General features: G+C 42.9%; 1 protein-coding gene across 2 annotated transcripts; it reads right to left on the bottom strand.

The window, feature by feature from the left end:
• Positions 1–157: 157 nt before the first annotated feature.
• LOC138980033 (dolichyl-diphosphooligosaccharide--protein glycosyltransferase subunit STT3A) lies at positions 158–24,258 on the bottom strand. 2 transcript variants are annotated; one of them, XM_070352825.1, is made up of 15 exons: positions 24,127–24,258; positions 21,424–21,569; positions 19,508–19,690; positions 18,098–18,243; positions 15,917–16,114; positions 15,581–15,691; positions 14,751–14,831; positions 13,939–14,095; positions 12,166–12,401; positions 10,639–10,800; positions 8,832–9,020; positions 8,338–8,454; positions 6,553–6,655; positions 4,735–4,923; positions 158–966 (listed from the first exon to the last, which is right to left on the bottom strand). In XM_070352825.1, the coding sequence occupies exons 2-15, from the start codon at positions 21,530–21,532 to the stop codon at positions 821–823; spliced, it is 2,127 nt and encodes a 708-aa protein (XP_070208926.1). In that variant the 5' UTR covers positions 21,533–21,569; positions 24,127–24,258; the 3' UTR covers positions 158–820. The 2 variants fall into 2 exon arrangements, with proteins under 2 accessions (XP_070208926.1, XP_070208927.1); XM_070352826.1 differs by lacking the exon at positions 24,127–24,258 and adding an exon at positions 23,947–24,096.
• Positions 24,259–24,713: the final 455 nt, after the last annotated feature.

The raw sequence follows: 24,713 nt of genomic DNA, 5'->3' as shown, positions 1-24,713 counted from the left end.
CCCCCCTTTATTTTTTCGGCTGACACTTTTGCATTTTCGGCGGAACAAAAAAAAAATTCGGCGGAAACGGCGGACAATTCCCATGCCTGACACACACACACACACACACACACACACACACAAAAGCTGTGTAAATGGAATACAGGAATGCATGAAAAACAGTGTATACACAAGATATTTATTCATTAAAACTCTTTCAGCCTTTTTTTCCCCCACATTGAGAAAGTACTGCAAACTCTGATGCACATGTTTAAACACTCTTTTATTCAATATAATTGACCTTTTAAAAGAGATTATCAGTTGTTTAAAAAGTTAGCTGCATGTGTCTACCCTGATAGGCCAGAAAAAAAAAATAGAGGACTGAAGTCAATCCTCATTCTAATTCACAAGCTCACGTAACTTGAAATTGAAACAAAATATGGGACTTAATTACTATCATCTCTAAACAGTGAAGTGATGTCACACCTACCATACAGTTACTTCACTGCTAACAATAACAACCTTAACATTTTGTTTAAATCTTTTGCAGATGCATGATGAAGGCTAGTTCCGTTTAAGCCTGTCAAGTATTTTATTTAGACATTTTCTTATTCACATCAGTATAAAGTAACAACACGCAAATACAACTTCCACTTTCATTTTAACCATGCAAACAAACTTTGACTAAAGCCGCAGTGATTTGTTACAAAGGTGCACGAGACATAAATGTTCATGAACAGACGATATTTTCAGCAGAATTTTGTTTAGTTTTATTGGCATCACAATTGCAAATGAAAACACAAAACCATCCAAAAAGGACACAATTATGCATGATGAACATCTAGGCTCCTCGGTTTTCCAAATCTTTGACCTTGTAGATACGGACCAGCCAATGTTCAGTGGTGTAAGCCTCCTCTAGGACGTCCAGCTCAAAGTCTTTGTTGCCGATCTCAGTGTTACGCACACGGTCGTACCCTGTGGGCTTGCCTGAAGAAAGACAAAAATCAATTGCAAATTAAGCTAAATTTTGAGCTGGGGGTAAAGTTTTAAGAATGGGCTTAGTTGCACCTGGTGACTTTCTCTCCCATGAAGTAAACACAAAGGGGAATTTTTATGTCTGTGTAGGTCTTCTTTTTAATTAAATCTCATTTTTTTTAATCCACTGCAGAATCTTTCAACAAGCATAAACAAATTTAATAATTTTTGTAACACAACCTAACCAGGGTTCCACATCACGTAGAATTAAGGGTATAATACCCTTTGACCCTCCAAATCACGTACGAGATGCTCTCTGAAGAGGTATAAATACGCAACTGTTTTCTTCCAAAGAGGTAAAAAAACGTACGAGTCAAACGCTGAAAGGGTATAGCCTTTGCTAGTTTACAAGCAACAGCACGCAGGCCGCCTGCTCTACTGAGACCACTAAAGTACACGCCGTGTTTGTGCCACTCCTCTGTCGACACTGACACGCCGTGAAGCAGAGGTTGCCTCCCTTGTCCTCAAACTGTGCGATATCTTTAACACTTTCGCGACGGGACACTGATAAATCAGTAACCGCGCTGACACGCCCATGGACGGGACGCGCATTTTTCAGTACCAGTCATACAAGGTACAAGACTCGTGATTGCTTCCCGGTTTTTGAAGATTGCAATAAATTGAGTTGTTTCCCTTGATACACGTGGTTTTCTCTTCCGGCTTGATCAAATTAGTGCAGATTTGCGTGGTGTTTTCGAACAAAAAAAATGAATCGAAGGCGAGCCTTGTCACGGGAGGAGATTCTCCGGATGTTGGATCTTGAGGATCCTGTAGATCATGATACATCGTGTCGTTTTAGCCTCAAGAAAGCGATAATAGCAGTGATATTGAGGAAGAAACAGTCCCGTTGTTGCTAGTACGAGTCAGCAACTACACGTGGTAGGGGGTGATACTGCTAGACGAACATGTATCTCGGAATCGTGCAGGAGCTATGGGGGCGTGGCAGCACTGATAACAATGGATGGCTGGAGCCTTCAAATCCTTTTGGAATTGTTCATAGGTGTTCAGTTGGTACTTTGTTGTGAAAATGTGACTTATATTCAATATGGATTACCTAGACATCATTTGGTGAGTGTTACAGTTTTGTTTCATTTGAGTCAGGATGCTGTGAGTGAATGCGTGATTTGCTTGTTTTTTTCTTTGTACTGTCTCCTTATTTCTGTGTACAATGTTAACAATATTTCAGCTAATTCATAGGTTTTACACCTTGTTTGGTTATAACATTATTTATAATACTTTCTGTTAAAAAATAACTTTAAAAAAAAGCAGTGGAAAATAAAACACACACAAAAAAACGTTAAAAAACACAAATTATCCCCCTTTCACCCCCCTTTGCTAAAACAAATCGCGTGACAAACTTATAAATAGCACGACTGAACTGGGCATCCATTTTTGAATTAGTACACAAAATTTGGTGGTGATTGGACTTAATTCAAGCTTGCTAGACAGATTTCTTTACAGTTACTGATTTTTGGGAAGTTTCTTGGTGGCAAGCTTGGGCAGGCAGGACGTTAAACGCCGTGGCAGTGCTAGTCACAATAGTGTTAAACTGACCATCTCGATGGCACTGTTCGCTTTAGCCTATCCGGTGCTGTCGCCTGCTCAAAAAAATGCCTCGCAAAACGCTCTGGGAAAAAAAATGACATTTCATGGATAAACCGATTGTCACTCATACCCTGTGAAAAATCTGGAAGGGGTATAAAAACCCTTTACTTTTTTCCTGAAAGGGTATGAATACCTTTGACTTTTGGGGTTGTGTGGAACCCTGCTAACCTTTTTAAAAATGTTTCCTTTTTTTCAGCTTTGTCTGCTGACTTTCAGAAAATAAAAAACCTCCAGGGGGGGTTCACGTTTGTGGGTTTGAAAACACATCTATTCAGGCACAGTTGGCACACATCAGCGACAACAAAGATATTTCTCATGTGTGTAAATGCCCACAAATGTGAGGACACAATTTTACAATCTAAGAAGGGCAGATTATCAGAAATTGTAAGTAGGTAGTAATCAGGTCAAGTCATTTGAGCGACCTTTGGTTTTCATCATGTCTCTGCCCTTTCATCTGCTATATAAATGTGAGTTGGAGTAAGAATATGTAATTTAATCGAAAACTTTAGTAATACATTTTCATTTGATTAATATACTTACCCAACTCACATAGTTAATTCCCTCCCACCTACCCCGCTATAAATTCCCTTCCACCTACCCCGCTATAATTTCCCTAAGAGGATACTTATCAGTGGGAATGACAAACCGGTGTGGCTACCGCGCGTGCGCAGTGGACATAAGGGGAAGTAAGCCTAACAGACTATGTCAAAGGTCATGAAGGTTTTTTTGTGGGATGACTTCCCCATTTACCAGGGTTCAGTGTATGTTGAACCTCTTGGCACTCAAACTGAAGTTTTAATGCTATATGTGACCCTCCACCACGAAAAGAGTCGCATGTCACCTCGCGCGGTTCTGCGCTAGGCAATATAAGACCGGGGAGTGTCTGGTAAAAGTGTGAGGGTCACCTTAGTCACAGGCTTATAACTCAAACAGTTTTCGCTCTTTTCTAAAACGGTTTTCACCACTGGATAGAGCATAACAAACTCTTTATGAAAATGTACAAATATGAAAATCGTGCAAAGGTGACATGCGACTCATTCCGTGGTGGAGGGTCACATATGTGGGTTGGAGTAAGAATATGTAATTTAATGTGAAGACAACTATTTATAATCCAAGAAGGGCAGAGGATCAGAAATTGTATGTAGGTAGTAATCAGGTCTAATCATTTGAGCGACCTTTTGTTTTCATCATGTCTCTGCCCTTTCAAAGGATTAAAATCAACCCTGCCAGGGTTCCTGAGTAAAACACCTCTACTGGAGTTGTAACCCTTCGCTCATTTTGTAACGTCGAATCAGTGATAGCGGCCACAGGTGCATTGCAACGATGGTCTTTGACCGTCACATGCACTGTGCTTAGTCGTTTTGCTATATGTGACCCTCCACCACGAAATGAGTCGCATGTCACCTCGCGCGGTTCTGCGCTAGGCTTAATATAAGTCCGGGGAGTGTCTGGTAACAGTGTGAGGGTCACCTTAGTCACAGGCTTATAACTCAAACAGTTTTTGCTCTTTTTTAAAACGATTTTCACCACTGGATAGAGCATAAAAATCTCTTTAGGAAAATGTACAAATATGAAAATCATGCAAAGGTGACATGCGACTCATCCCGTGGTGGAGGGTCACATATCAGTAAAAGGTCGCATTTTTAGTTTTATGTTTCTTGCATTTCAATTGTAAAGCGCATGGAGCTGTTATCGGGACTTGTGCTATAGAAAAGTGATATATTATTACCATCACAGACCTGTGTACACCCAAAACTTGACAAGAGTAATGGTCAAGTCAAAAAATAGTAATCGGATGACCAAAATTGTAACCCTGTGGTTACAAACGCCAACATAAGCAACACAAACCTAATTCGAAGCAAATTTGAAAATCGTAGTCTGGACTCAAATGGAGAAATTTTCCCCAAAAATCCTAAAAATAGTAATAAATGACTCCAAAGTAGTAAGGGTAAAGAGGTCTGCTATTATCAGCACAGCCCGGCTAGCTCAGCCCCTTTAACTGCAACATGTGGCTGTCTGTCCTCTATAGCTTGTGACCTCAGCACAAAAGCTACATCCCTTATGTTAGAAGAACTACCGGCGCTCAGTAAAGAGTGACACTATCCAAGCACTCACCACTCTCGGTGTAGACGGCCCCAAAGCGGTAGTAGCACATCTTGTACATGAGACAGTTGAGCAGGGTGGGGGAGCCCTCCTTGTCCACCCTGAATTCACCCTGCGGGGTGTAGTAGTCCATCTCCTTGATGTGCGCTCCTCGGTCTGTGCTGCCGCCGATACGCACCATCCACAGAAACTTGTTGATATCTGCAAACAAAACGTTTGGTTAGATGGCATGAAAACATAGTAAAGTGGTGGTACCTCCGATGAGAGGACACCCTTGGGAAAATAAGCATTGGAAAGAACAAGCGACTTTTATTCTCATAGTAACACAATGTACACAACATTGGTAAATAAAAGGGCAGAGTATCAGAAATGGTATGAAGGTAATCAGGTCAAGTCATTTGAGCGACCTTTTGTTTTCATCATGTGTCTGCTCTTTCTAGTATGAATGCTGCCAAACACACACACAACCTCCTTGCATTCTCCAAGGCACACAGAACTAATAAACACACACACAACCTCCTTGCATTCTCCAAGGCACACAGAACTAATAAACACACACACAACCTCCTTGCATTCTCCAAGGCACACAGAACTAATAAACACACTCACAACCTCCTTGCATTCTCCAAGGCACACAGAACTAATAAACACACACACAACCTCCTTGCATTCTCCAGGGCACACAGAACTAATAAACACACTCACAACCTCCTTGCATTCTCCAAGGCACACAGAACTAATAAACACACACACAACCTCCTTGCATTCTCCAAGGCACACAGAACTAATAAACACACACACAACCTCCTTGCATTCTCCAAGGCACACAGAACTAATAAACACACACACAACCTCCTTGCATTCTCCAAGGCACACAGAACTAATAAACACACACACAACCTCCTTGCATTCTCCAAGGCACACAGAACTAATAAACACACACACAACCTCCTTGCATTCTCCAAGGCACACAGAACTAATAAACACACACACAACCTCCTTGCATTCTCCAAGGCACACAGAACTAATAAACACACACACAACCTCCTTGCATTCTCCAAGGCACACAGAACTAATAAACACACACACAACCTCCTTGCATTCTCCAAGGCACACAGAACTAATAAACACACACACAACCTCCTTGCATTCTCCAAGGCACACAGAACTAATAAACACACTCACAACCTCCTTGCATTCTCCAAGGCACACAGAACTAATAAACACACACACAACCTCCTTGCATTCTCCAAGGCACACAGAACTAATAAACACACACACAACCTCCTTGCATTCTCCAAGGCACACAGAACTAATAAACACACACACAACCTCCTTGCATTCTCCAAGGCACACAGAACTAATAAACACACACACAACCTCCTTGCATTCTCCAAGGCACACAGAACTAATAAACACACATACACATCAGTCATCACTCAAGAACAAAAAAAGTGTCCAGAGAAAGAGAGCTTGTGACAAGCTGAGAAGCTGTCTTGTGGAGGGGCAGGAACCTCACATGTTTCACACATGGATGACTACCTGCATATTTGAAGAAATTGGTACAGTGGAAACACCCCCCCCCCCCCCCTTTTTGAGAACCTGTTTTTTTTCCTTCAGATTGTCTGATCATAACCTCTGTAAATTTACCCTCAATTCAAGACTCTCCCCTTTATAACACCTGATTTGATCAGATTTGTGTACAGCTACAGGGCTTCATGAGCAAAGCCTCCACAGCTTCTCTCCCTTCTCACTGCAGTTCCTAATTCACAGTCTTCCAAGAGGCTCCTCTCACCCGCTCCGCTTTCTGTCACCTAAAGAAATACTCACCGTCTGAAGAATAGCCTGTGAGGCCTCCAAAGATGACCAGGACGTAACCCACGTCCAATTCTCTCATGATCTCATACGCCTTTTCTTCTGTAGATGCCATGGCCTGCAAAATACAAGAACAAAATACATGATATATCCAACACGTGATATGTGTGTGTTATTCCAGGTGTTGTTATTCACCAATACTGTTATGTTGGCCGTCTTTTCAATTTGTATGGATTTTCGGTGATGCTTATGTTTCTGTATTTACTTTTCAACCGAAGATGACAGGCTGGAACTCATTTCAGTACATGTACTTAGCTGCAGTTCCACTCATTCTGGCCAACCAATCATGTAGTATTGGGACTGTAATTATCAAGCAAAGGTGCTGGTTTGTGAACATATAACACCCCTGTGTTTACAATAGAACTGAGCACGTAACAGTAAATAATACTAGTCATGCACCAAGATCACAAGATTTGATATAGCTCAGAAGACTACATGTACATAACACAGCATACTAAGCTCCACTTTTCTACCAAATAAATTTTCTTCAACCAATCCACTCACTCCACAACACATTTTCAAAACACCCCCCAGACAAAAGTCAGATGCTCACCCAGACCGGTTTACCCCCCCCCCCAAATGAAAATCAGGAATGCAACTGGTACTTTTCAGTAATTTGTGGCATCTTTCAGTAATCTTTTTTTATCATCCATAAACCAGCTTGAAAACGATTAAACGACACGTTTGAACGCGCGCTACCATGCAAAACAATTACAAAATTGATAACCATGTTTAACAGTATTGTACTACACACACAGAAGCTCGATCACACACACACACACAAACCCACAACAAGTTAACAAAGACAAGTTTACTTTATCTAAACGACAACAACAACAAATTCACAGACAGAAAATGTTTAGTTTCTTTCGACAGACGGAAAACATCTTTTTTTTGACAGCAGGGGGTGGGGGTGGGGGGCGGAACCCCTGTAACATTCCCCTTTCATTTAAACATTTTCTTGTAAGTTTTTTGATTCAAAGAACTGTGATCTTTGCTATATTGGAGAAATATTAATGGAGATCAGTTTTAGACTCAAGACTTGAATTTCGGCAACAGCGCAAGTCACTGATGAGCGCGACCATAGACCTACATCTATGTCTCTGGCGCGACTGACCGTAGCGAGAGATCGGTTCGCAGGTCTGAGAGATTCTGTCGAAGTAGAGACCTAGGTCAAATAAACTCGATGCGAAGCAGGCTCATGTTTTGCCAAACATAATTTGGTGTTTTTGTTTGTTTCCATGTTCATTTGTGTACTGCATTTTGTTAAAACTAATGCTGCGTCTAACCTCGGGACACGTGCCGCGACGTGACTCCTGACAGACTAGCTTTGTTGTTGCACTGATCTCAAGTCGATCATCAAACTGCATGTGATTCGCTCTTCTTAGATTTCGCCAGACTCGATAGTTTTGCCGATATTTCTGAACAACTTTCGCTTTTTTGGTTGGCATTTCGTCCCCACAGAGATCGGCCTTACACTTCGGACAATGTCGATCTCAAAACCGCGCGGAATCCGACAAATACCTTGCTGTGCACATGCGCAGACAAGGCTGTTCCGGTCAGCCTTGAAATCACAGTCCTGGTGACTACCACAATTTCGACTTCGAATTTTCGCGCACGGAAAAGGTTCTCTCGACCGGAATTTCCGGAATTTTTGGTAGATTTCCGTAATACCGGAATTTAGACCCCCAAATCCGTAATAATTCCGGACAATCCGGGAGGGTAAACAGGTCTGCTCACCTGTCCAACACGAGATATGTGCGTGTTATTCCAGGTGTTGTTATCCACCAATATAGTTCTGTTGGCCATGGCTGTTATCTGGTACCCGTAATCCCACCACGACATCACCTTGGCATCCTGCAACAGAAATCATACATCACAGTGTGCCAGTATTCATGCTAACCAAAACTGTTTGTTACCTGTTTGTTTACCAGAAGTTTATCAATAAAACAAAACTGTTTGTTTGGTTTTTCACCCGCGGTCCCTTTTTCCATTTCTGTTTTTTCATGTAAAGATATTGGGCAACAATTTTCAACAGGTCAGTTCTACAAGTCAATATTGCTTTTGACTTGTTGGCTTTGTTGTTGTTTGTTTTTCTGACAGCCATCCATTTATAACTTGCATGATCTTGGTTGAGTATGCCGTCTCGGCTGATAAAATGAGTCCTTCCACTCCAATCATCCTTTTCTAAAATAATTTTGTGTCTGTTCTCCTTTTTGATTTTGAGTCCTTACTTCCGGAGTGTTGTGTCTCAGCCAGTAGTAAGCTTCACGGAAATCGTCAAAAATGATGCGACTGCCATCCCCACCTCTAGCGGACAGAACGATGGAGGGACTGGAGTAGGCCTCGGACGTCACCCAGGTACAGTGGAAGGTGTACATGATGAGGAAAGCCGTCATGATCAGAATCACGCCGTTGGCAATCTGTCAAACAAACAACAAAATGAAGGCGTTCAAGGCGGTCCTTCCTTGAGCCAGAAGACCACTACGCGAATACTTTGCCAAGTCTTTTAAATGAAAACTCAGTGCTTAAGCTCTGTGCGGCCAGCTTACTAGTCAACTTCGCCCAGTTGAGGACAGGCTTAACAGTAATAAAGGATAGTAGAAATCAATGGATGCATTATACTTCTTGCTAGTAATTATCAACTGTTTCAGTATCAAGTATCTTTTAATTTGGTTGAAAGTTCACGAAGGAGTGTTTTTCTTACGTGAAGCCTTCCAGCCATTCTTCCTTGTGTTGGCGAGTACTAATTTCTTTCGTTTTTCAACTTTGTTCTTCTCGCCCACACAGGGATGTCGTTAGGCGTCGGACATCGGACATAGACCGATTGAAAGGCTCAAATGTCCGATTCACATAGCCGCATGGCGGTCAGATGTCCTATCGTTTTGAACTGAGCGCTGTCATTGTCCGATAAGAACTCCATGCCTTCGGACAGCGTGATATTCGATATTTTCCGTTCAAGATACACATTTTCAAAAAGCGACCGAGCACTCTCGCGTACAGGTGCACTGAAGTTGTGTGGTGCTGGATCTTGCGTTTTCGGGAATTCCGAACCGTTTGCGATATGAGCCGTTCGTGTACACCCGTCTGCAGCACACTAAAGTTAGGAGTACAGGAGACAACTCTAACTGACTATTAAGTCTTGCGTCTGCTTTCGGTTTCAGTTCGAGACATTTTGACGAAGCGCACTGAATCATGCCACCGAAATAAAACTAAAGCCTGCCAAAGATCAACAAAAGCTGAAGATATTTGGCTTTTCAACGGCATCCTGTGCTACGTTTGAGTCAAAAACAGGTGAAAACACGGCGAGCGTCATTCTTGAAAATGACAGTGCCAATGACAGTGTCGCCGCTGAAACTGACACAACCACGGAAAGAGAAGTTTTGTCTTTTGTCCAGGACATGGTGTCGACACGACAGGAAATTCGTAGAAACGGCCTTTTAGCTATTCATGGCTGACCCCGTTTGGTTGGTTAGACCTTGACAGCAAAGAGACCATACGGCTTTGTCGAATCTATGTTGAACCGGTTTTTGTTTCCTTTTTTCCCTCAATATTTCATTTTCTAATCAAATCATGCAGTTTGTGAGACAATTAAAAAAAGAGTGCTGAACGTTTTCGTTGCTTTTCAGATGTTTGTTTATTTGTGTGTATGTCCTATTTGGAACTAAATTGATAAAACAATGCGTACACAAATGTTTGGTGTATATGCCCTATTATGTGTGTGTGTTTAAACATGTGTGTGCGCATGATTTTGGAACCATTCCATGGACAGTGTTTTGCACAAAATTATGATGTCCTATTGAAATTTCTGAAAGTGGTCAAATGTCCTATTGATTCTGAAGAGATCAGGACATTTGTCCTATAGGTGTGAATTTGTAACAACATCCCTGCCCACAGTCATCTTGTTGTTTAGATTTGTATTTCATTGGCGTGTACATACTGACAGGCAACAGTCAGACACAATGTCAGTCTTCAGTGTAGAACTATCTTGGAAAATGATCACTAAGAACACAGTTATTTTAGCAAGAGACAGATACATACCTCGTTCTTGAGGGGGTAGCTGGAGTCTGGTTTCTTCGGCTTCTTGTCTTTGCGGTTGGTGTCCAGGTTCTTCATGTAGGCGGTCAGGATGGAGGACACACCGATACCCGACAGGATGCACATGACTGGGGCCAGCACCAGCATCAGACGCACCATCACACCCTGGGGGACAATTGTACAACCGTTTCATCACTCATATTCAATACAACAAATACTGAATGCACCTTAGATGCACCATCAAATCTACATGCATTTATAAAACCTTGTCATCACACTCACAGCTATACATTTACGATAACAAATTCTGAATGCACCTGACAATGACATGCACCATTAAATTTGCAGCAGATGCAGGCAACGTGGGCATGCCAATGCAGACGTAATTGTCAGTCGCCTTTTTTTAGAGTCAAGTCTTTCATTTGACAAGCAAAGAAGGGCAGAGAATGAGAAATCGTATGAAATCTTTCATTTGACAAGCAAAGAACTTAAGAAGGGCAGAGAATGAGAAATGGTATGAAGTCTTTCATTTGACAAGCAAAGAAGGGCAGAGAATGAGAAATCGTATGAAATCTTTCATTTGACAAGCAAAGAAGGGCAGAGAATGAGAAATGGTATGAAGTCTTTCATTTGACAAGCAAGGAAGGGCAGAGAATGAGAAATGGTATGAAGTCTTTCATTTGACAAGCAAAGAAGGGCAAAGAATGAGAAATGGTATGAAGTCTTTCATTTGACAAGCAAAGAAGGGCAGAGAATGAGAAATGGTATGAAGTCTTTCATTTGACAAGCAAAGAAGGGCAGAGAATGAGAAATGGTATGAAGGTGATCAAGTCTAGTCATTTTGAGCGACCTTTCCTTTTCATCATGTCTCTGCTTTATCCTGGGATCAAACGGTACACTGCCCAACCAACTCCCTACTTGCTCTATGGCAGACAGAGATGATACACACACACACACACACAAACAGAGAACTTTATGACATAGATGAAGCTACAACACAGACAAGAAAACATCTTGCCCACACACATACGACAAGATAACATCTCGCCCTTACACATACAGACGCACCACACACAAAACCTCTAAAGGACAAAAACTCAAACAATTCGTAAATATAGCCATGTGGGAACTTCGCTGTCACACTGAATGAATCTGAAAATGTCCCGGCTCTTCTTTCAGTATGTGACATCCTCGAGTCAAGACTCAAGACTCTCCTCAGTGTTCGAACACCCTCATGTGCACCCATGCGCACGAAAAAGAACCCAAGTTGACAATGAAAGTCTCAGGGCTTGGAAACATGAATACATGCATGCAGGAAAAAAAGGGTAGCGCCGTACTGTGTGGCAGCTCCTTTTCCCCAGTGAGAAAGCTGCCCAAATTTCCATAAGGGTAACCTCACAGGACTCTTATGAAATCTTATCCTTATCCCTTTCGCTGGGCTATTTCAGGACTTATAGCTAAGTGGGTAACATCACAGGACTATATGAAATATTATCTTTATCTCTTTCGCAGGGCTATTTCAGGACTTACAGCAAAGTAGATGCTGGTGACGCCGTACATGACGATGAAGATGTTGGCGTCGGTCAGCTTGGTGAAGCAGAAATACAGCCCCACCGGGAACATGAAGACCAGCAGCTGCAGGTCAAAGTAAAAGGAGGACCACGTGGTCGGCTGATGCTCGGAAACGGAAGCGATGATTGGGATGTTGTTCTTGGCGTAGGAGGGATCAAGCAGCGAGTAGAAACGTCCAGTCCAGGGTGAGATTTCTGAAGGAGCACCGAGTTAGGGAGGCTAAAGTGTGTAGAGTCTGATTAGGAATGACTATCTGGAACAAAGATTAGCCATGAGATGAAATCGTGTAAAATAAGTCTCATACTTGAAGATGAATTCTGTAGAACACAATCACGTGGACACATTTTTGAACGAAGGGGAACCAATAAGGCATGAGACCAAGGGTAGGGCGGATGGTGGCGAGAGAGGTGAAGGGACAGGGAATGTTTACAGTGCCGTGTGCCGGGCTGTGAGCAGTGCCAGCCAATGTTTAGCTCAGGCACCGTCGTGGCAGACGCGCCTTAGTTCTATGCAGGAAAATGCAGCGCACTATTCTGGCCATCTGGCAAACTTTCGTCCTCATCTCTAAGGCAGACTGATACCAAGAGGTGTAAGTTACACCCGCCTTCAGGCTCAGGCATTTTCAAACGCTCGACTCGACTAAATTAACAAGAAGGGCAAAGCCCATACGACTCACATGCTTGACCTCGACCTTTAGGGTAACTAAACCTAGCAATGACATCATACACTAAGAACTGCTTTAAACATTTTTCCTACCAAAATACATGTGACCTTGACCCAAGGTCAAGGTCATCCAAGGTCATGCAACACAAAGCTGTTAATTCAAGACATAGGAAGTACAATGGTGCTTATTGGCTCTTTCTACCATGAGATATGGTCACTTTTAGTGGTTCACTACCTTATTTTGGTCACATTTCATAAGGGTCAAAGTGACCTTGACCTTGATCATATGTGACCAAATGTGTCTCATGATGAAAGCATAACATGTGCCCCACATAATTTTTAAGTTTGAAACAGTTATCTTCCATAGTTCAGGGTCAATGTCACTTCAAAATATGTATACAATCCAACTTTGAAGAGCTCCTGTGACCTTGACCTTGAAGCAAGGTAAACCAAACTGGTATCAAAAGATGGGGCTTACTTTGCCCTATATATCATATGTAGGTGAGGTATTCAATCTCAAAAACTTCAGAGAAAATGGGAAAAATGTGAAAAATAGCTGTTTTTTAGGCAACATTTATGGCCCCTGCGACCTTGACCTTGAAGCAAGGTCAAGATGCTATGTATGTTTTTTGGGGCCTTGTCATCATACACCATCTTGCCAAATTTGGTACTGATAGACTGAATAGTGTCCAAGAAATATCCAACGTTAAAGTTTTCCGGACGTCCGGATGGACGGACGGACGACTCGGGTGAGTACATAGACTCACTTTTGCTTCGCATGTGAGTCAAAAAAGGGCTGGTCCAGTGGTACGTCTACATCCTCACACAAACTAGGGCCTGGAGTCAGTGTCAGAAATGTTCAAAACATCTTTAGACCTTTTCCTGATACAGAATTCAATGCTGCTCGAAAAAGAAGCCTTCTGCCTCAGCGTTTGACAGTCACAAATCAATAGGCCTACCATCAAAGACACCAACATATTTGTCCACAAACACCCACCAATCACCCAATACCCCCTAAGCAAATTTCACAACAAAGACTCAAACTCTCGGTACAACTTTGAAGGATACTGCCCATAGCGGTGGCCACAGCGGCGGCACCAAAAGCGATGGTTCCAGTTAGCAGCACCAAGCTGCGGAAGAGCAGAGTGAACTGTTCGTAGGACAGCTTGGAACGCAGGTAGTCCACAAAGCCCCAGATCTGACACAGGCCAAACACTCCCAGCGCCTGCAAACACAACACAAAGGCTAAGACTAAATCATCCCAGACACTAAGCTGTGACCTTAAATAAAACAATGACATCATATTTTAATGGAAGTGGGGACTTATTTCATTGATAGCTCAGTGGATATTTGTTAGTAGTGATAGAACTTCTCCAGCAAACATGTTCATGCTGTGACCTTAACAGTTGACGAAAAGTAGCTGAATTTGTGTCATGTCTGAAGACCATCAAAACATACAAGTGTGTGAAATTTGGTGGCTGTAGCTCCAAAATCTTTAGAGAAATCCTAAATGTTGATTTTTGTTTAACCAAACGTGACCCTGCTGTGACCCCAAAATTTGACATGGGTCAACTAAACTGGGGTTGTGTCGAGAGATCATCAAACCCTAGAAGTGTGCAAAGTTTCAAAGGTCTAGCTTCAAAAACTTCTAACACTGCTCATTCCAAAGATTTTCCTGATAACTCAAGGGAGTCAAAAAGCGACAGAGAACTTCAATAGTACAAAGTTAGACTTGTGTAACCAAACTATTCTCTCTTTCCAGTATCAATCTACAAAGCCAAGCAAATAGTTTTCGAATATACTGTCAACAGTAACAGACTCCTTTCTTATTACCAAGGAGACCCCCAAAAACATAAAGTAAGACCATAGTCAAACCTTACCGCCATGTGTTCCGAGGACTGCACAGGCTGGAAGCCCACAAAGGAAATCTGCATGGACAGCAGGGTCCCCACCGTGTACACCTGTAACAAAACACAGTCCTAGTTACCAACACTTGAAAGACACTTCGTATGACACTTTCGAACTTCACGTTCAAAACAAACGTAGGTGGTACAGGGTAGTCAGTGTGGTTTAATTGTTGGACCAAGTAGACAACATGTACATCTACATCACATTGACAGTCATAGCTTTAGCCAGCCGGTGAAACCGACCAGCTGGCTAACAGCAAACTGTCATCTCGTCAACTTTGCTGCAAAGATACTCATTTGTACACCCATGTCTGAAGGTAACATCAGAACAGCAAAGACTAATAGCTGGTGCTCCTGTAATGAAGGGGCGAGTACGAAATCCGCCCGACTAGTAGAAACTGCCTGTCAACTCGCCCGGCTGGCCATTAAAAATTCTGGTCAAATGCGACCCTTTTGGTTGTAATATCAAGTTGTAAAGCCATATAAACACCGCAGATCAACTGTGGTATGTACCGGGCCAGCAAAATTTCTGCCGGGCTAGGGACTTTCTTGAAGTTACTCGCCCGGCTGGCGAATAAAAATTTTGAGATTTGGCCATCCCTGTGCAGTATGCAACCCATCATCGTTGTCTGAAGATACACACATCTACACAGGCTGACTGATTATTCACATCCCATACAACAAAGATGGGCTATTCCATACCGGTCAAACTGCATTTTCTTCCTTCTCTGTAAAAATCACAAAATTCCAAACCAGTAACAGAGCTAGACAGACAGTTTAATGAGAGAGAACAGATAACTTACAGTGGAATAGGCGAGGTAGATCCTGTGAGAGAAGCGTCCAGTGATCATGAGAGCCAGAACGTGAAGCGGGATCAGGTTGATCAGGAACACATAGCCTCCCCACGACGACACCTGAAACAAAATATTCTCACATATCATAACAATCCTTACAAAAGCTGTTAACATAAACCAGAAAAAGAAGAGAGAAAGAAAACATTGATTGCATTATAATTGTTTGGAAAAACAACTAATCCCAACAAAATCCAACTGGTATTTTGTCGCCTTGTTGAAATCTGTTCACGTATTTTGATATTTTGTTCCCCATGTAAATTAAATGTGATCCCTATAAATACTGACCATGTAAAAGTAGGCCAGAGAACAGAGGGTGCCCCAGTAGATAGACCCGGTCTTGACCGCCTTGATCCAAAAGTAGTATGTCAGCAGCATGCAGAAGATGGCGATACCTTCGTTGTCATAGGAACCAGCCACAGAACGAGAGATGTAGCCAGGGACGATAGCCAGCATGGCGGCGGCCACCAGACCTGCACCAGCATCCTGCACAACACACACACAAATTCTTTGACTGAAATAAACAAAAGAAATGCTGTTATTTTACATTCATTCCAAGCCTTCTGAAACACTGAGCAGTACTGGCGACGTTTCACAGTCACCAACACAGTACAGCAGTCCCTGCAATGTACGGCCCCCGGCGTGAGCGGACACCTGACATGTACGGACACATTTGCTCGGCACGGAGTGTTTGCCTTCTATATTTGCCCCCCCTTAAACGGACACCTGCAAAACGTGGACGCGGACACTCATTTTTGGTCCCAACAGCAGGTCATACCTCCAATGTACGGACAGACCATCGTCAAATTTTCACCACAACAAAATCGATGACAGAGCAGTCCGGCTCTTGGTACAAAGATCACAGCCGCAATGGCGTGATGACAGTGACTGATAACTTGAGTGCGCGTGTACCCATCAGGAGGGGGGGTAGTTTTGGTCAGTAGTGGATTACATGCGAAGATGCCAACATGAAACTGCACTGAGCTCTTTATTCTTGTCTGTTGGACGTAAACAACAGAAACTACAGTCGATGAAGGTCCTGAGCGAAAGTGAGTGAAATACCGGCCACAGTTCTCAGCATCGTGTGTCTGTGTGTAACCTCTTTCATTGACAAGATACTCTTGTTTCCCCTCAGCCTTGACCAGTGAGTCGGTTGCCTAATCTATGAACCCTTCAGTTGTCTTGCTTTGTCAAAAGTTACGACACAGTCAACTGGTTTTGCTCTGGGTGTACAGTGCAGCTGGCCTCTCTGGCCGCAGCCCCCAACAGTACATGGCTGGAGGGAGTGAGAGAGAGGAAGGGGGGGGGGGGGGGGTAGCTGGCTAAACTCGGTGGGGTGTCCGGTGTCACTGCATGTCAGCAGGAAGAGCATTGGAGAGAAATAGAGGTGTACTCTTCCACACAATTTCCAAGCATCAGTTGTCACAGCTTGGGGTAGGCATTAGTGAGGGAGAGTGGGAGCTGTGTTATGTACAGTGTATTTCCGACTGAAGAGTGAAAAGTCACGGCCATGCCACATGATCGGCATGCAGTCAATAAAGCCAGACAAGAAAAAAAAATTACATGATTATGACATGCAGCTCTATCTGCTGCTATTTATTCAAACTGGTTTTCAAGCTTATTCTTGCAAAGCATCTGCACACGCTCCTCGGTGCTGTGTTTGTGTGGCTGCTTTCGTATGTCAGTGCACGGTGAGTGTGTTCACTGCCCTTGAGGATTTATTTTATCTCTTCTTTTCAACTCTTTTCATACAAATCCTTTTTACAGAACAATTAAAGTAGTATTAGGAGTTTATTGTTATTGTTTAGTAGCCACAAGAAGTGATTAGCATAGACTCAATCCTGTTGTTTGTGTGTCTCTGTGTGAGTGTATGGGGGAGGGGGTGGTGTGGTCACCCCTCCCGTGACCGGACACCTGCAATGTACGGACAGTTTTGCTATGGCCCAAGGGTGTCCGTTCATGAGAGGGACTGCTGTATGACAGTGGGGCATGCTCTTTCCTTGAAGATCACTGAAAATGAAAAAAAAAAGGTGTGGTACAAACGCTGATTAGATTCTGCTTCTGTGGAAATATGCGCAACGACTTTTTCAGATTGTTTTAGGTCTTACAATTTGGGATTTTACTTTTCGTCTTGAAAAGCCCGATACCTGCAGGATCTGGATCTGGATTTGATGAGTTGCAGGGGCCAATTTTGGCCATCGTCGCAACTGTGTGAGTGTGCAGCGCTCCTTATCAATAAAAACCTAACTATCTATGCAGTACATGTCAACAAAAATAAATGTCATAAAAATGACTGGCTGCAGTCAGGAAACGAGTGTTGTTTGGGTCGTAAGACAAACAAGATCAAATCTAAGCAGACCATACTGAACAGCTAAGAAAAGAAGAGGTGTGGAGTAGACAGGCAAGGGGGATTTATAACCTAACAAAGGCTAAGTGGCGGTTGAAGACCACAAGAGAAATGCAGCGTACCTTGAGCTCCTTGGTGAGGAAGAAGGTGACGATGGTGGTGAAGCTGGAGAAGAGGGGGGCCAGGAAGACGCACACGTTGCGCACGTCAATGGTGATGTTGAGGAAGTTCAGCAGGTGGTAGATGCCCGCTGACGTCACCATCAGACCTGATGTCAGCAGACACATGTACTGTTAAGAGTTAATACTAATAGTATCTTTCTTAACGCATCAGGGGAAAGATTAACAAGAAGAGCAAACGCTCGATCGAGTCACTTTCGCAGTTCTGAATATTATATGAGGCATCAGATGGACAGGAAGAAATTGCTATTCACAACACAATGAGTCACGTTCACATAAAATTTGAGCCCGGTCACTTTTATAGTTTCCGAGAAAAGCCCAACGTTAAGTTGTGTGTTGCCGAACAGAAAAGGCTAGTTATCTCCCTTGTTTTTCTGATAACGTTCGTAAAAGGCTACAGATGTAAATACTTTGATGTAAAGAATAATCCTACAAAGTTTCAATCACATCCGATGAACTTTGTCAAAGATATAAAATGTCTAATTTTTCCTTTGACGCTGACCTGTGACCTTGAAAAAGGTCAAAGGTCAACGAAACCATCGTTAAAGTGTAGAGGTCATTGGAGGTCACGACTAAACAAAATATGAGCCCGATCGCTTTGATAGTTTCCGAGAAAAGTCCAACGTTAAGGTGGTGTCTACGGACGGCCGGCCAGACGGCCGGACAGACGGCCGGCCGGACGGCCGGCCGGCCGGACAGACTAACACTGACCGATTACATAGAGTCACATTTTCTCAAGTGACTCAAAAACTGTCAATTTTCAAAATGGCTTCCATGCAGCGCTCATTTATGTGTTCATAATCAGAAGTGTCATCCCCGTCTTGACAATTTAATCATTACAGTCATGGAAGCCCTGGAGAACAGCATGCAGCTGCTCATACTGAGTGAAATCAATCCTCTGTTGTCCTATTTTCCCTGACCATACTATGACACCCCCAACCCGAGGAAAACTCGTCAACCACTCTTTTACGACCTCGGAAAAACCTTTACAAGGTTTAAAAATTTAGGAAAATGCGCAGAGGTTATGAACAAAAAGTCTGAGAAAAAAACAAGGTCTGAACAGATGGGAAGTATCAGGAATGGCCAAATCGTCCACCCGATTGCCAGGGGCAAGTAAAAAATCCACCGGGCTAGTAGAAACTGCCTGGCAACTCGCCCAGCAGGCCAATGAAAATTCTGGTCAAATGCAACACTTTTGGTTGTAATATCGAGTTTTAAAGCCATATCAACACTATAGATCAACTGTGGTATGAACAGGGCCAGTGAAATTTCTGCCGGGCTAGTGACTTTCTTTAAGTAAATCGCCCAGCTGGCGAGTATTAAATGAGGGTTTCTCTGTACAACAAACAGTACCTGGGTAGATGGTGCCTCCAATAATACGGCCCAAGGGATACCAGGCACGGTCATCAAACCAGTTGTGAAAGTTGTAGAATCCTTCCTCTGCCAAGAAGCGGGTCGTGCGGTAGTTGAAGTATGGATCAAACTCGTGAATGACGCTCTCAAACCGCAGAACAGAGAACAGACGGGTGGAGAATGCTGCAAAAAGAGGCAAACTTGTCTGTTGACAAAAGATATGAGCTAAACCACACATGACAAATGCACACTTGTGATGTGTACTCTCCAACCAAGCAAGTTTAGCATACTCAGACACCAACAGTCAAATACCAGGATATAACGGAAAAACACCCAAAAAAAACAAGACATGGAAACTCTATAAAATTACAACTCAAAAGGAATTATCAGTAACTACTATCTGCAAAAAGTGCACAAAAACACAAACAAGAAGAGCAAACGCTCGATCGAGTCACTTTCGCAGTTCTGAATATTATATGAGGCATCAGATGGACAGGAAGAAATTGCTATTCACAACACAATGAGTCACGTTCACATAAAATTTGAGCCCGGTCACTTTTATAGTTTCCGAGAAAAGCCCAACGTTAAGTTGCGTGTTGCCGAACAGAAAAGGCTAGTTATCTCCCTTGTTTTTCTGATAACGTTCGTAAAAGGCTACAGATGTAAATACTTTGATGTAAAGAATAATCCTACAAAGTTTCAATCACATCCGATGAACTTTGTCAAAGATATAAAATGTCTAATTTTTCCTTTGACGCTGACCTGTGACCTTGAAAAAGGTCAAAGGTCAACGAAACCATCGTTAAAGTGTAGAGGTCATTGGAGGTCACGACTAAACAAAATATGAGCCCGATCGCTTTGATAGTTTCCGAGAAAAGTCCAACGTTAAGGTGGTGTCTACGGACAGCCGGCCGGACGGCCGGCCGGACAGACTAACACTGACCGATTACATAGTCACTTTTTCTCAAGTGACTCAAAAAGCATTCTGACTGACAAACTGGAGAGGCAGCTTCTACTTCTAGACAGCTCATAGGTTAGTTCATAATCATTAAATGATTTCATCCCCGTCTTGAATACCTTTAATCATAGCAATCCTGGAAGCTCCCAGTCCCAAAGCCAGTAGTTTGCAAGTGCACACACTATAGAATTACTCGGTTTGCTGCTCTACAGATTTCTATGATGGTGACATCTCAGATCTGACATGGCTCACAGAGCAAGAGAGGAGAGGAAGACAGGAGAGAAAGAGAGATATGGAGTGGAATGAACTAAAGAGAAAAACCAAGAGTACAGCAGCAATCATACCAACAGCATCATCTTCAGCAGCGAAGACGACGATAAAAGCACAGAGAGAGAGAGAGAGAGAGAGAGAGAGAGAGAGAGAGAGAGAGAGAGAGAGAGAGAGAGAGAGACAGAGAGAGAGTTTTTAATCCAAATATAACATATTTATATGTTTTTGGAATCAGGAAATGATGAAGAATAAGATGAACGTAAATTTGGATCGTTTTATAATTTTTAAAATTTTTTTTTACAATTTTCAGATTTTTAATTACCAAAGTCATTAATTAATTTTTAAGCCACCAAGCTGAAATGCAATACCAAAGTCCGGCCTTCGTCGTAGATTGCTTGGCCAAAATTTCAATCAATTTGATTGAAAAATGAGGGTGTGACAGTGCCGCCTCAACTTTTACAAAAAGCCAGATATGACGTCATCAAAGACATTTATCGAAAAAATGAAAAAAACATCCGGGGATATCATTCCCAGGAACTCTCATGTAAAATTTCATAAAGATCGGTCCAGTAGTTTAGTCTGAATCGCTCTACACACACACACACACACACCACGACCCTCGTCTCGATTCCCCCCTCTATGTTAAAACATTTAGTCATAACTTGACTAAATGTAAAAAGAAACTCACAGAGTACGGCAGCAATGGCTAACACCATCATCTTCAGCAGCGTGTCCTGTTTGTCAGGCGACATTCGCAGCAACCACTGCGGCCCCCATGACCCTGAAGCCGTCTTCATTATGGCTGGAGCAACAGGCTAATCGTTCCACTGCAATCTGCAAACGTGAAATTATTTTTGTTTATTTGTTGCTTAACGTCCAGCCGACTACGCAGAGCCATATCAGGACGAGGAAGGGGGGGATGAAGGGGGCCACTTGTCAAGCGATTCCTGTTTACAAATGCACTAACCCATTACTTGTGTCCCAGCAGGCTTTAGTAAAACTAAATTAATACCTACTGGAAGATTACCAGTTTCCAGTATGTTAAAATAGGCTTAACCTATCTACTGCTGGACTTACATCAGAACACTAACAGATTAAACTATACATGAATCGCGAGACAAGCGGCAAGAGAAGAGATTTTTGGAAAAAATACAGGTGAATGAGCAAGAAGGCAGAAAAAAGAAAAGAATTCATGAAGAAAAAGAGAGCATGACAGGAAAGAGGAACCAAAAATCTACCTAACAGCAAACTAGAAAGCTCCTGCGGTTCCAAAAACAGAAGGGGCCTTTAATTTCATAACCGCAGTGCCCCACTGCGGGAGTGAAATTATTTGCAATTTCAGTTGGTTAATAATAATATACTGTGTGCATTGTCTGTGTTCAAGTTGGTTAACAATGGAGTAAAGTGTAGACCTAAATCATGCAAATAAGACAATAAACATAGTGATTCTGTGAAAGGCAGTGAGGCTTTGGTAATATGTCGGACCTTTCTAGTCCTACTATTAAGTAATTTGGTGCAGTAGCTATCTCCCTAATTAATTAGTATAACAAAAATTCATTTATTTTGACGACAACCCTCACACTGTCAGGGCAGTTCCACCATATCTAAATTACTACAAATGTCAAGAAACCCATACTGTTCATGACTTTCTTTTTCAATGTTTTTTTTTGTGTGGTCGAGACAGGCACCAACACAAAATGTTAGCAGTTCGAGTGCCAGTTACTGTATTACAACTTCTTCACGTTTGTGAGAAAATCCCTTTACAGGGCAACGATCCTCATTTTGGTTGGTGCACCCGATTTCCCTAGAGTGAAAGATAAAGTGGATTGGATAGTGTACAGTCTATGAAAATCAAAACAGTGGTCAGTGGTGGGTTGGTAGGCAAGCTATTGCTTTAGCTATTTGCCGTGACGCCCGATTTCAGGCCCTGGGCTGAGGGGCGAGCCTAACACCCAGCGCTACCTAGCGCAGCAACTGGGCCCCGACGAAACAATACAAACAGGACGAACAATAGGGAGCAAGAGTGATAGATTCTACCTATATCACTACTAATTACTTATGGGTTGCTAGGGATGGAGAGGGGGGATGGGTCTAATGAGAGAGGGGAAGGGAATCTAATGCAAGGGGAGGTGAATCTAATGCGGAGGGTGGGGGGGAGGGGATAGAGGGAGTGGATTCTGACAGGGGGTGCGCCTATGGGCTCGCGCCTCGGAGCCAGGCCTCAACGATGGTCCTGAAGGCATTGGGGGAGTCTGCGCTCACAGCCGCTTGGGGGATGGTATTCTAGAGGCAGATCGCTGACGGGAAGAACGATGTTCTGTGGGAGTCAGTGCGAGACTGGGGGACCTGTAGTCTGGTGGTGTGCCCCCTGGTTGATCTTGGGACCGGTGTCAGTGTGCCTTCCCTTGGGGCTACCTCGACCAGTCCACTCATGATTTTGTTTCTTTTCTTTATTTGGTGTTTAACGTCGTTTTCAACCACGAAGGTTATATGGCGACGAGATACATCATGGTGGCCTTGGTCGCGGTGCGCCGTTGTATGAGGAGGTCCAGCTTGAGCCTGGAGACGAGTTCCGTTGCGCTACTGGTGGTTTTGAAGTCATGCAGGATCCTCCTTGCATTATTAGCATACTGTGGTGGTGACTGGACTTTCAAAACGGAAGCATCCATGCCATTGCACAAGGTCTTTTTCACTGAACACTCACTTTGATTGGCATTAGGCCAAAAAAAAAAATAGGTATGGTTACAGTAACATAGCCAAAAAAAAATAGGGTAGGAAGGTAGGCAATCACTTTTTTTTTTAAACTTTTTTTTCTAATGTGTACAAATTAAACTTACTTGACAGGGAAATAAGTGTGCGACTCGGGCGATTTTGCTTTCATTGCGTTTTCTGCACTCGGGTTTTTTTGTTTTTTTTGTTTTTTTTTGTTTTTGTTGACAAATGTGATAAAAAGTTATAGGGTCGGCCCCTAAAAATAGGGTAGGTCGGGTTACCGTAACCACACCTATTTTTTTTTTAGGCCTTACTTTCGAGAATGGGAGGGGCAAGAGTTGTCCCAGAAAGATGCAAAACAGTCGTGACATCGTAGTGCATGCAAATAACATTCAAACGAACACAACAGCAGGCATTCAAACAAAGCAGGGGAAAGGTGATTACACAAACACTGCGCTGTATCAACCTTTCGTTTGCTCAAAATTACAGAAAGCCATACCGACAAAACTGCAGGCCGACTCAAGACTGCCACATCACCAGAAATCGTCACACTACAGTTTGGACGCTGTTTTACTCCAGATTCGGTATGCGCTAGATTCTTACATACAATTTACGAACTACTGCTAAAAATGATTGGTCAAGGAAGATTGCAATAAATGACATAAACGTTTGTGCATACCAGAGAATTGTAAAACAAAACAACCGGCGTCTGCTATGATACCAGCGTGTCCACGAAGCAAATGGCGACAAGCCACGTAGTGAAAGTAAAGAAGTCTGTGATTGGCTGTTGCTGGACACTTGTGTTACAAACTGTTGGATTGGTTTCAAGAGAAGGAAACGCTGAAAAGCTGGATAGGAATCGGGATACACTCAGAGCACCGGAATCATCCACGCCATTGGCGTGACAAGTCCTTTTTATATTTAGTCAAGTTTTGACTAAATATTTTAACATCGAGGGGGAATCGAAACGAGGGTCGTGGTGTATGTGCGTGTGTGCGTGTGTGTGTGTGTCTGTGTGTGTGTGTAGAGCGATTCAGACTAAACTACTGCAGGGGCGGATCAGTTGCTTTGTAAGGGGGGGGGGGGGCACTTTGAATCGAAAGTGAATGTGATGGGCGCGAAGCGCCCGAATTTGCTAGGGGGGTCCGGGGGTATGCCCCCCCGGAACAAATTTTGCCCAAAGAAGCAAAATGGTGCCATCTGGTGCCATTTGAACTTAGAAATGGTCATAGAATCAGCATAGAAAAATCTTTTCAAGTTTTTTTC

The sequence above is a fragment of the Littorina saxatilis genome, linkage group LG11 (assembly GCF_037325665.1).
Source record: "Littorina saxatilis isolate snail1 linkage group LG11, US_GU_Lsax_2.0, whole genome shotgun sequence".
Classification (NCBI taxonomy): Eukaryota; Metazoa; Mollusca; class Gastropoda; order Littorinimorpha; family Littorinidae; genus Littorina; species Littorina saxatilis.
The sequence above is the reverse complement of the archived record's forward strand: the minus strand, read 5'-3'. Positions and strand labels throughout refer to the sequence as shown.

Excerpts from the sequence above, each read along its gene's own strand:
- LOC138980033 (XM_070352825.1), bottom strand. The coding sequence starts at position 21,532 with ATGAAGACGGCTTCAGGGTCATGGGGGCCGCAGTGGTTGCTGCGAATG. Across the intron at positions 15,692-15,916 it reads CTCTGGCCTACTTTTACATG|GTGTCGTCGTGGGGAGGCTA; the intron begins GTCAGTATTTAT and ends ATTTTGTTTCAG. Across the intron at positions 14,832-15,580 it reads TCTACCTCGCCTATTCCACT|GTGTACACGGTGGGGACCCT; the intron begins GTAAGTTATCTG and ends GTTTTGTTACAG.